General features: G+C 38.8%; 1 protein-coding gene across 4 annotated transcripts in view; it reads right to left on the bottom strand.

Annotated features, from left to right (window-relative positions):
* Positions 1–774: 774 nt before the first annotated feature.
* Positions 775–12,410, bottom strand: part of col21a1 (collagen, type XXI, alpha 1) — a 28,899-nt gene continuing 17,263 nt past the window's right edge. For 3 of the 4 annotated variants that reach the window (XM_065959733.1, XM_029281558.2, XM_065959732.1), the window contains 17 exons: positions 10,409–10,462; positions 10,270–10,323; positions 10,134–10,187; positions 9,725–9,778; positions 7,816–7,860; positions 7,653–7,706; positions 7,516–7,569; positions 6,451–6,504; positions 5,665–5,736; positions 4,887–4,922; positions 4,134–4,178; positions 3,431–3,463; positions 3,176–3,322; positions 2,845–2,899; positions 2,409–2,600; positions 2,251–2,328; positions 775–2,165 (listed from right to left, as the gene is read on the bottom strand). In XM_065959733.1, coding sequence (XP_065815805.1) covers positions 1,978–2,165; positions 2,251–2,328; positions 2,409–2,600; positions 2,845–2,899; positions 3,176–3,322; positions 3,431–3,463; positions 4,134–4,178; positions 4,887–4,922; positions 5,665–5,736; positions 6,451–6,504; positions 7,516–7,569; positions 7,653–7,706; positions 7,816–7,860; positions 9,725–9,778; positions 10,134–10,187; positions 10,270–10,323; positions 10,409–10,462 — 1,269 coding nt within the window. In that variant the 3' untranslated portion in view covers positions 775–1,977. Of the gene's footprint in view, positions 2,166–2,250; positions 2,329–2,408; positions 2,601–2,844; positions 2,900–3,175; positions 3,323–3,430; positions 3,464–4,133; positions 4,179–4,886; positions 4,923–5,664; positions 5,737–6,450; positions 6,505–7,515; positions 7,570–7,652; positions 7,707–7,815; positions 7,861–9,724; positions 9,779–10,133; positions 10,188–10,269; positions 10,324–10,408; positions 10,463–12,410 lie in introns of those variants that run through there. The other variant, XM_065959734.1, reaches the window with a different exon arrangement.

Below are 12,410 nucleotides of genomic sequence, written 5' to 3' on the forward strand. Positions count from 1 at the left end.
TAATGAGATAAGTAAAACAATATTTTATCAATCAGTCTATCAACTTAAAATAACTCCACTTTTAATGTGCTGCACTAAAAATACAGTCGAACCATAATTCCCACATAGAAACAGATCAGGCAGAGATAGAAGTACCACAAAGGCTGATAAAGATAAACTGCAAATTCAGTTTTTAAAACCTTAGACCAACTGCAGATGTTTATACTCTAAAGTGATTTTGATCTCTATAACTATAGGACAATGCAGACTGTAATTTTAAATGAAGGCTAACAGCCTTAATACAAAAAGCTCCGCTCTCATAGGAGTATTAAGTAAAGAACATGTTGAAGTAAGTATGGTGGGATAATTAAAAACATAAACAGTCAGATGTTCCCATGTGAGAGAAAAAGGAAACGTCCCTCATAGGTGAAGTTATTCGTGCAAATGATGAGATGTTACCACACAGCGCCATCTGGTGCTCAAAGATGTTGTTTCTGAAGTTTGATAGATAAAACACATCCTACACAGGCTTGAGCTGTGAATCCTCAACTCCAGCTTCATATTTTCCTACACTGTAATTATCAAATGATCCGTTTAGATAATGCTGTAAAAAGTTAAACATCTTGAACACATCACAAGGACAATATTGGATTTATGATCAATCAATCAATTTATTTGTATAGCGTCAACTCATAACAAGTGTTATCTCGAGACACTTTACAAAAAGCAGGTAAAAGACGCTGATGTGACAAAATCCACCTCAAACGTAAAAGAACAGGACCGACCAAGTTCACAAATCTTTAAGATATTTTTATTCTTAAAAAAAAGATCCATACAAAAGTCATTTTTACAAAAAGGTAAACAAAAAATACTAAAGCTGTTAAAGACACATCGTTGTTGAAATAGACAGCCTTAACCTTTTTTTTCTTTTTCTTATAAATAACAATAAAATACCTGCTACAGTAATGAGAGGGAAGCCTCAAGGACACTTTTGACATAATTGTTCCAAAAAGAAAAGAAGCATTTTCTTGAATCAAGAAACATCATTTTGAAAGTGGAATACAATGTTGTTAAAATGAATGTTTAATGTGAAGGAATCATTTATGATATAAAGTATTTGCTGTTGTCATATGAGATAAGTACTTAAGATTCAACTGAATGCCATAGAGGATTGATTCCCACCCAAATCTCAGAGGGGGCGCAAAGTCTAGTTTTCTCTGAGGTTGTCAAAAAAAAGATTTGCACATATTCACTAAAAATCATGACACACTTATATGCAAAGTTAATACAGCGGTCTTTTAGTAAAATGAAGTGTGTGTTGGCCAATTCTATCAATGAAAACAATTTTTGACAGCAATGTATCCCTCTTTTCATGTGGGTCCTCGGGGGGAGGGCGGGGGGGGGCTCAGCTTTTCTTAGATACAAGTAGGGGGGAGGGGGTGACTCAAAGGAAAAAAAAAATGTTTGAACCACTGCTATAGAAACTCAAGCATACAGCAGCTCATTATCAGCTACATGAACTTACAGGTAAAACGTGTAAATTCCACACGTTACCTATTGGTGATATAATTCACCTAGAAAAAGAGAAGTCATGTTTCTAATGGACCTGCACCTAATTAATGTAGAAAATATAAGGAGGAACATGCAACAAAGAAACATCAGGGGGCAATATGGGAAATTTGTACCAGCAACTCTGGCCAATGAAAAATCCAGACATACATATAGTTCATGAGTTTCAGGTGTTCAGATGAGAGGGATCCAATGGAGCCTATTCTAAAGTATCGTAACACCTTTAAAAAGCACAAAGCATTTAAAAAACGACATGTAAATAATACAAAATGAAAGTATGAAGGGATCTGGATCTGTTGACTGTCTGAGATCACACACATGTTGTTGGAGGAGGTCTGTTTTTATTGCCACGACAGAGTAAAACTATTAAGATGAGATCTTCCTGAGAATGTCTGTTTGTTCCATGACAGCTTGAAACGATGCATTACGTCAATAGTTTGGCCCTTTGCTGTAAGGATCCCTCCTCATCATGCTACCATAGCACATGGATGGATCGCAGACCCCAGGCTGACCGGGGATGCCAGGATTTCCACTTTTGCCCTCTGCTCCGTTTATACCAGGAGACCCAGGTTTACCTGGAGGACCTGGCTTACCGTACCCCTGGGGACCCATTGGACCTGTGGAGATAAAAATACTAAGTCATGGCCGCCATATCTGAAATCTTTTGAATATCCTCAGTATATTGGGATCCACATTTCTTACCTGGGGGCCCAGGTGGCCCTTGGTCTCCAATGGTGGATCGACCAGGACTCCCTCTCTCACCCTCTAAACCTGGTTCCCCTAGAAACACAAGAGTATTTGCTAAAGCCTCAAACAAAAGCCTTTTATCTACTGACTGTTCAATTTGACGCCGGTCTTACCTTTCAGACCGTTAATTCCACGGTGCCCAGGCCGACCAGGGAAGCCTGGCTGTCCCCTGGAACCACTAAGTCCAGGAAAACCCCTGAGTCCCTGGGGCCCAGTTTGACCTGGAGGACCAGGAGATCCAGGCCGACTTTGACATCTTTTACAGGTACCCTGCTGGTTGCTCAGCAACAATAAAGGTAGCTCAGCTATGACAATGGGAAGATTTTAAATGTGAGGTTAAAACACAAAGAAGCACATCATCATTAAAGTCTGTAGTGATGGTTTTCTTTTTTTATAGTTTAACCCGTGTCCCATTGGTTAGCATGCAGGAGGCGGGGGTTTATAACCTATACTCCAACCAGTCAGTAGGGGGTGCTCTATAATTTTGGCTTGACTTAATGTAAGGTGTTGCGCTGTCCATTCTTTATACGGTCTTTGAGTGAAACTCACACTGAAGAATCTCTCTGCAGATCTGACGTATGTGATTGTCCGACATTTGACTTGCCTGGAATGAAATTGATAGACCATGTGTATTTGAGGTGATTTTATACTTTTTTTTGTTAGTCAACATTTGATACAAACATCATAAGGTTGGCAAAAAAAATTGATTCTTCGATACTTTTTCTTAACACATTTTAAAACAATACAATCTCCGTTATTTTAATGATCAATGGTTTCAAGATACCAAAGTAAAAAAAAACTGCAATACATATTACGTATCTTGACAACCATATAACTAACTATTCAGAGTTATTAACACAGCATAGTTTTGCAAACATACAGATTGTCCTTCAGGTCCAGGTGGGCCCGGGATCCCACTGTCCCCCTGCAGCCCTCGGGGGCCAGGTGGGCCTGAGTGACCAGACTGTCCAGGTCGTCCCACTTGACCTTCTTGACCTCTCTGCCCCGGATCCCCTGTTGTCCCTTTCTGGCAAAAATACCACCCGAGAGTTAGAAATACACACAACAATGAAGGTTGGCTGGAGGTATGAGGTTGGATGGAGGTACAGTAATTAGTGAGTTCAGCTTAACATACCTCTCCTTTTAGTCCTGTTGGCCCGGTTGAGCCCTGTCAATGAAAGTCAAGACAACAAATTTAAAATGAGAAAGCACTTAGAGAGCCCATACCTCCAAAGAAGATGAAAAAAATCATATTTGTGATTTATGATGTGAAGCCTTAATGTAGATATGAATCAATATGCACATTTATAGAGACTCTGGATGATTTCTTTTTAAATTTTGCAGTGAAATACAAATACAAATTTAACACAAATCAGAATCATGAGCACTCAGTGTGCAACATGCTTTTATAGCAGCACCTATAGGCTAAGTTAGACATCTGCAGTGTTACTTTCCCATGTCCTTATCTCTACTTAACAAGATTACAGTTATACATGAATTTGCACAGGAATTGTTGTAACTTATGTCATATTGGAAAAACTCATGAACGCAAATGAAAGAACATAAAAGTGGTCAAAACAAAGATAATGTGAATAAATACGATTTTTGTTGCACCAAGGATTCCAAGTAGAAACATCTTATTTCCTTGTCTAACAGTAAAACAATTACAATGCATAATAAATGGCCACATGATGGCGCTATCCACATTTAAAATGAAGTTACAGTTTCTTTGATACCCTACTTCAACAGACCAATACACATTTTGGCTAACCCTAACCCTAAATCCCCTTCCCCTAACCCATTATATGACATTAAATCATACAAAGGCTCAAACTCACATGTTCCCCTGGTCGACCATTCACTCCTTTTTCACCTTTCATTCCCTGACGAGGAAACGAAACAGATGTAAGTCACAAATACATACAAAAATCTCTGTTTGTAAATCTGGTTCTATCCTGTCAATAGTACTACAGTTTAAGTTTGTCATGCGAAAAATCCAGTCAACACATGATTGATGCTTATTTACAACAGTGAATGGGAGTTAATGGGTTTTAAATACGCTCTTTAAACACTTTGGATTATATAAATATGGCTATGATTCCTTGTTCCATTCCTTGAGTTAATTTTGTTTGCCTGACATCAAATTGATTTAGTTAAGCGTAAAACCATGTTGGAAGTAAGAACAGCAAATTTCCAGTTATAATTCCAACGTATGAAAAGAGCTGACATATTGTTGTTTTCCAAAAGTGAAAGAAATATGTCAGACATGAGGCTTTATTTCCACTGAATTCTTTAAATATATCAATTGCTGCAAAGATGATATATCTCTACTGCTAGTCATAATTTAGTCATTGAACTACAGCGTTGAAAACAATCTAAATAAGTTTTGGATAAAAACAACTGCTCTTGACTATTCACCCAATGGGGAGAATTTGCACATGTGTTGGTGTAAAGCTTGTAATGTATCGTCAACTTCTAAATCTGAGGCGCTATTTTAGATAAGCAATACAGAGGGCAACACAATCATAGCGTGACCTGCTTGTGTGACTAAGTAAGCGTTGCTTGTAGTGTCATTTTGGCTTCGGTCTTACCGTCTCTCCTCTTTCACCTTGACTTCCTCTTTGTCCCTGCAAATAGAAATGGATTATAACTATAAATAACATTAAAACAAACAAGGTTGCAAATGACTTACACAAACATGAACATGCACAATACATTAATTTACTACTTATACAGAGTCTTAGGACACATTTCCAAAATGAGCACAGAGTAATTGCTGAAAAAAAACCACCAGTTCTGATTGATGCATGTCTGTTGCATATAATTTATGTAACAAGTATAAGTCATTTATACAATTCTATTTTTGCAAAAAGTTACATGAAATATTCAATAGAAACCAACATTATTTTAATTATTGACCCACCTGAGTTCACTCTGACCAGTAAGCAACAAAAATGAATTTAAGAAGATATACCGTACTTATAATTCCACGAGGGGATATTACATTTTACACTGTGTTGTTCAACATACTACACACACATAGGCTGAAATACACATACATGCATGAACAGGATCCTTTGGACATGCACTAAGGGAGAGAGGGGGGGGAGGGTTCGGTGCCTTGACCCTGGAGCACCTCGGCAGTGCTCAGGAAGTGAACTAGCACCTCTCCAGTTACCAGACCCATTTCCAGACTTGGTCCGTACTGGCACTTGAACTGGCCACCCTTGGGTTCCCAACCCACGTCCCTATAGACTGAGCTACTGACACATTATCAGAAATCTTACATGTGAAAATGTCCCAGCTGAAGGAAATGGGAAGAAACATTAATGTTATGGCCAAGTTAGAAAAACATGTTATTAGAAATACCTTGCTGCCCTTCAGGCCTGGCATGCCTGGGTGCCCCGGCTGACCTTCTCTCCCTGGTTCTCCTGCACTCCCCTTTAAAAGTATTCAACAGAAAGAGAAATTAATTCAAATGGAAATAAACTTACTCTACATATTACTGAAAACAGGTCATGGAAACTCATCAGTTCAATCAGAGTTTTAATGATAACCCTGAGTGTTTTACTAACCCAATTTCTGAAAAGGTGGGACATAGTGTAAAATGTAAATAAAAACAGAATGCAATGATTTGCAAAACATTGAAACCCCATGTTTAATTGAAAATAACCCAAAGAGACTGGAAAAGTTATGAAATACAAAAAACACCTGATGGAACTGCACAAGTTAACAAGATTATATGGCAACTGGTTAGAAACATGATTGGGTATAAAGAGAGAATCTTTCTGGAGTGAAGTAGGTGCAGGGTTCTTTAACTTGAAGTTGCAAAGAATCTGGGGTTTTCATCATCCACATTATACTATCATTAAAAGATTCAGGGAGTATGAAGGAAATGTCAGTATGCAGGGGAAGAGGTCAAAAAACAATATTGGGTGTCCGTGATCTTACTGTCCCAACTTCTTTGAAAAGTTTTGCAGGCGTCAAATTCAAAATAACCGTATAATGTCCAATGACATTTCTGAGTTTGAACACTGGAAATATTGTCTTTCAATTAAATATGGGGTTTCAATATTATTCAAACAATCAAAATGTATTTGTATTGACATTATACACATCATCCCGGGTTAACTGTAGATTCTTTAAAAGACATACCACAGGTCCTGGTGTCCCTTGTGTGCCTGGACTTCCACCTTCACCCTTATTCCCCTTGATAAAGATTAAAAACATGTCATATTTTAATAAAAACATACAACAGAATTACATCACATCCTATCACTGGCTGCACTGCAGCATATCTCCACGAGGTTGTGCTGTTCTCAAGCTCCACTTTTAATAGCGTCTAGACGTATGTTTTCATTTCCAGTTGAACAGCCTCGGTAATTGCAGTCTGAATCTCAGCCATAAAATCAGAGTATCGCCAGCCTGTCCAAAAACTGGGTTTCACTCGTGTGCCATTGACCAATACACATTGGCCTGTTCAAAGCAGATCAGCTAATGAAAAGTGATCCGGAGACAGAGCCTCCAGCCCAGACGAGCCCAGACTGCTTACGTTTCCAATAAGATTCCACTGACGAAAGCATCTAGAAGCTAATCTTAGCTTAATTTAGCACTGCTGTTGTGGCCAAATAATCGTCACTCGTGCAAAGTTGTATTTTAGGAAAAACAGTGACCTAACAGAATATGCAATGCTCCCTTGCCAAACGGCTTTCTATGCATTTCAAACGTCTCTATAGTTGGAGAGCTCTATGAATACCACTATCCAAGCTAGTATTCATATTCAACACAATGCATTATGCATAGACTGGATGATAGACTGGATGATAGACTGGATGATAAAGGGAAAGTTATGTCATAATATGACATGCCATATTGAACCGCTTTGCTCATTTGCAGCCTGTGTGGACTGCATCTTGCCTGACATGGCTCAGCCTGCAGCTTGTCACTTTCTAATGCTAGCTTGTGTTGATTGATTTGCGTTATTGACTTTTCTGGGTCACAGTTTGGGCTGCTGTGCTCACAGCCTGAGGGGGATAAACTCAGATTATACGTATGACACAGTTAATCCATTTTTAAAGACTATTAAGTCCCCTTGATGACTGCTGGTAGGATAAAAGTCAGACATTACTTCTGCTAGCGTCATTGCGGCTTTGTATCACTAACAGCACAGCTGTTTAAAGAAGCTCAAACAGGATTTCAAAAACAGGCATACGTAATTACCTTAGGTCCGGTTTGTCCTTTTAACCCAGGTGTGCCAGGTAAACCAATCTCACCCTACAGCAGAGAAAAAAATCTTGTCAACACATCTGATTCAGCATATAAAAACCTGTCCACAAATAGTCTTACTCATGACTTACAGGTGGTCCAGATGATCCCGTGAAGCCCCTCAGACCAGGTAATCCGGATTCCCCCTTAAAAAATAATCACATCATTCAAACATAATCACTAAGAATTATGCAAAATGTTTTCTGTATGTGTGTAATGTTTCTATAACACATGCATTTTGAACATCTTACTCACCTTTGCTCCATCCAGACCGGCAATCCCTGGCAATCCAGGCATACCCTGGGAGCAAGGCAACAGATAAAACTTAATTGTGCACACAACAAATTTAAGAAATACATAAAATGGAATTATTTGGAGGCATTGTTTTATGTTTCCAGTTTACTCACTTTCACCACAAGTCAATAATTCCATTGTGTCTGTAACAATTATAGCCATTTCTCAATAGAGGCAACTGATGGTTAAACATGGTGAACATGGAATTCTACGGTAAGTAAAATGTGCAATCCCTAGTTACGGTTGGTTGGTTTAACAGGAAAAGTGGAGAAATGTGGTTTTGGCTTTTTGAGGCTCAGTTCTTGTTCTTAATCATTAAGTTAAAACAGTCTCTCTAAAAGAAGATTGTGTCCTCCTTAAAACAAGCCTGATGTTCACTAAAATAACACTCTCTAAGGTTTTATTGCTATGTCAAACTGTATGATCCTTAGATGACTTGAACATCCTGTAATTGAGATTTTCACGCGTATTTTATATTCTGATAAATACCATAATGAAACAAGTAGATGTCAATGAAATTCTACTTAAAACAAGTAACTGAGCCAGGGCAGATATGTATGGATTCATGGTTTTGATTCATTTATTTTGTTGTTCAACACATGCAGCAAATCTACCCTTGGAAGCTTCTCAACTCTTTCATTTTAAGATAAATGCTTGCAGATGCTGCGTCGTTGCCTCGGACGACATTTTTAGTAACATATGCGCATAGGGAATAGATTAGATAGGCAGGAAGAGAGACAGGAATACAGAAACAGCCACCCAAGGCACTCACACTTCACCCATGGGTGAGGAAATCCCCATCTTGAGGCATACACTGAAGAGCTGCCTTTGTCTTGTTTTAACTTGAGGAGCTACAGCATGAACTTTGTCTCCCTGGATACATGGCTAACTCTTTGGTTCTGCTGGGGAAACATGGCTTACAGCCTTGTGGAGCAACTGAGTCATCTTTTGTAGACCCATCACAAACTTTTGGACCGCACTAATAATCATGATCAGTGGGGTGGCTTCCCAGTTGAAACACTTTCTTCCTAAAACAGATCTTCCAGAGAAGCACAGCATTCCCCCGATGAGTTACTTTCACTGCCTTGGATTATAGCATGAGACTGCTTGTTACATAACAGGGTTATCCTGGGATGAACTACAAGGGGAATACCCCTAATTTACTTGCTGTCAGGGGAGGGGGGGACTCTCTGTACTGCTGACAGTATGTTCACACACTGCAGTCATAGAGCTGTAAAAAAAAAAAAACTAATGCGTGCAAAGCTTTGATTTGTAAATTGGCTCTTGTGCAGAATCACAAGCCTATTTTAATGTTCAGTTGCTGACAGAATAATTTAATATCAGCCACAATTAGCATTCGTTTTTCAATAACTTTGGAAGTCATAATGAATTGACCTTTCATCTGGTGAATGGTAAATGGACTTGAGCTTGTATAGTCTTCTGATGACTCAAAACGCTTTTACACCGCAGGTCACACCTACCAATTCACACCCATTCACACACTGATGGTAGAAGTTGCTATGTAAAGTGTCCATCAGAAGTAACTAATCACATTCATACACCGCTGACAAATCAGCGGGAGCAACTTGTGGTTAAGTGTCTTGCTCAATGGACACGTTGGAAATGTGGCTGCAGGAGCTGGGGATTGAACCCCCGACCTTCCGGTTGAGAGACTACAGTCTCTACCAGTGAGCCCAATCTAAAATTTCCCTCAGTGGATTTTAATCTGAACACATTTTGGGGCACATTTCTTTTTTGATTCATTCCCAATTTGGGTGAAATCCTTGTTTTCTGAGTGAAAACGTATAGCTCACACATCCTTCAAAACACACATCATGTACAATGATTATTGTCTGTGGTTAAAACTCACGGGATGTCCTTCCCGTCCATCCACACCAGGAATGCCACTGGTCCCAGTCTCTCCCTTAATACATGGGGAAAAAAACAAAACATTATTAACACATCGCATTGTTATAAAAAGTTAATGATGAACAATTAGTTTCACACATAAATGTCTCGTACTATTGGATTGATTACGAAGGCATTTATCTAAAGCATGAAGAATGCCTTTGGTGTTTATTGTAGTTGTCATATTGAGTTTGGAAAAAGACGAGGGAGACACCAGCGCTGTAGTGCATTTCCATGGTTGCCAAACATCAACAACACAACTTTTGGGAGCAGCAACGTCTGTTAAGAATAAATATGTATGCTAAGCCAACCTCATGCCTCTATTCTTCTCCTCATCCATGAATGAACTTTGTAAAATGCTGGAAACAGACCTTTTCACCAGGTCTCCCTGGAAATCCATCTTTTCCATCCCTCCCGGGTAGACCCTGAAATCAGAGAATAGGGTTTTGAAACGTGTTTGTTATGGCACACAAACTTAGGACTTGATTCTAAATCTGTCATACATACAGGTTCTCCTGGGTAACCGGAGGGCCCAGCAGGTCCCATAGTCCCCTTTTCACCCTGGGAAAATTATACCATCATGTAAAACCTGTTATATATCCTGTGCCATGTTCAGTATTTATTCATTCATTTATTTTCATCTTACCACTGGCCCTGCTGTTCCCGGTAGCCCTGAAATTCCTGTGGATCCTATTGAGCCCTGGGAAAAGTGAGAAGATTTTTAATGATCATTTGATGTAATCTAGTTCCTACATCCCTCTTGACTAACATGACATTGCTTATTTGAACTTTCAGTGATTAATCTGGCATTCATAAGGTTTAAAGTGTGGGACAATTGCCATCCTACAATCAATATAAAATCAGTATGGTCACAAATACAGTTGATGTGTTCAGTGTTTGATATTATTTAGCAGTGGATTTTAGCAACTTCTTGGACAGAAATGTTAGGTACTCATTCGTTTCTCATTCTGGAATTTAAAAAATCACACTTGTTGTTGACCTATAAGAAGATATTGATCAACCCCCTCTTGAGTGATTGCGCAACTTAGGGGAGTGATGCGCTGTGCACTGTCATATTTTCAGAATTGCAAACAACATGTGGAACAATATTACATCATTGAATAATATGCTAATCAACTCCATCATGTGACCATATTACATACTTATTACTGACTGGTTCAGGGAATTTTTGCGGCTGACAACATTTATCTTGTGGCTTCATTTGCACATTTGTCTATAAAAAAAAAATGATGGTCAAAGTGTCGACAGTTTCTGTCTCTCATTATTCAGTCAACGGGCTGGTTGCAGGAATATATGTTCCATTGGTCGCAAAATATTAATCAAAAATCTCTCCAGCTTTTGTCTTAATCAAAGTACTGTTAGCAGGTGTTGCTTACCTCAAGAAAATATATTGTAAAAGGGATTTAAAGGCTGACTGGCTAGAAGTGCTGGATCTTAGCCAGAAAATACACAACCATTGCAGCACACTGTTAGGGCTTTTGCTTTTTTTGTCTTCATGTTGCTGTATGGTTGCCTGTTTTGTTGGATTGTGTCCAAATGCTAGGGCTTACCAGTTTGTGTGAGCATAAAGCATAGACAGCTGTTCACATAAGAAGTGTAAGCAGTGGCTGCTGTATTTGCACATCTTACGTGTGCAGGAGAGCCTGTTTTCATAGGCAGATAGGATAAAGAGCTTTAACTAACAGAAATCCTCACTCCCACAACCATGCTGTGGGTTTCCAATTAGGGAGGCCGATTCTGTCCAAATGAATGTTGCCAAAATAGTTAAATGAATGAACTATAGAGATCAATTGCACAGACTTGTTACCCATGTAATTAGTAAAACAATGTTCCTGTAAGGTGATGAATGACTGTGGTCATGAACAAGTATCACTGACTGTGAATACACAAACACAGCTCATTTATTTTGGCAAACACTCTTTCTTCATCTTGTTACAGTATCTTGAATTATGTTCTTGTGAGTTAATTTAGCAGACATTGCATGTTTCGAATCTCTGGATCCTATGCCAGGAAAAAGAGCCTACACCCTTGGGTGTACAATATGGAAACATTTATGTAGGTGGATGTAAATCTGTTTATAGCCAAAGAAAGTTTTATACTTGATAAGGATTCCCTCTAAATTTGAGACAGCTAGGATGCTCGCTGTTGTCTGGAGACCTCTTGGTTGTCAGAGATTGTTCTGTGGTGTATGGAGGGTCTTTGGCTTTACTGAAGTGTAAACACCATGTGGCCAAGCATTTAGACAAATTGTTACTAGACCGAAATTTTGGGTAATTTCCCTTGGCTCCAACGAAGCATTGATTAAAGTTGAATGCTGATGATAAATCTGAACTTGGTTGATTGGTCGTTCAGTTCACCACATGCGTCCGGACCAACGTACTGTTTCTCAACAATAATTTCATGGATTAATGAGAAACTTTTGTACAGACAATTACGGTCCCCAGATGAGGAAATGTGCTGACTCTAATGACGCCCGAGTTTTCACACTATAACAAGTTGTGATTGATATATTATGAGTGGAATACCTCATATACATGATGGGATGGTTAGCTTCAACTTTGGTACACATGTCCATGTTTGAAATGAACTGTCATTTCCTTGATAACAAAAACAATATTTTCAGTTTA

Source organism: Labrus bergylta, chromosome 10, assembly GCF_963930695.1.
Source record: "Labrus bergylta chromosome 10, fLabBer1.1, whole genome shotgun sequence".
Lineage (NCBI taxonomy): Eukaryota > Metazoa > Chordata > Actinopteri > Labriformes > Labridae > Labrus > Labrus bergylta.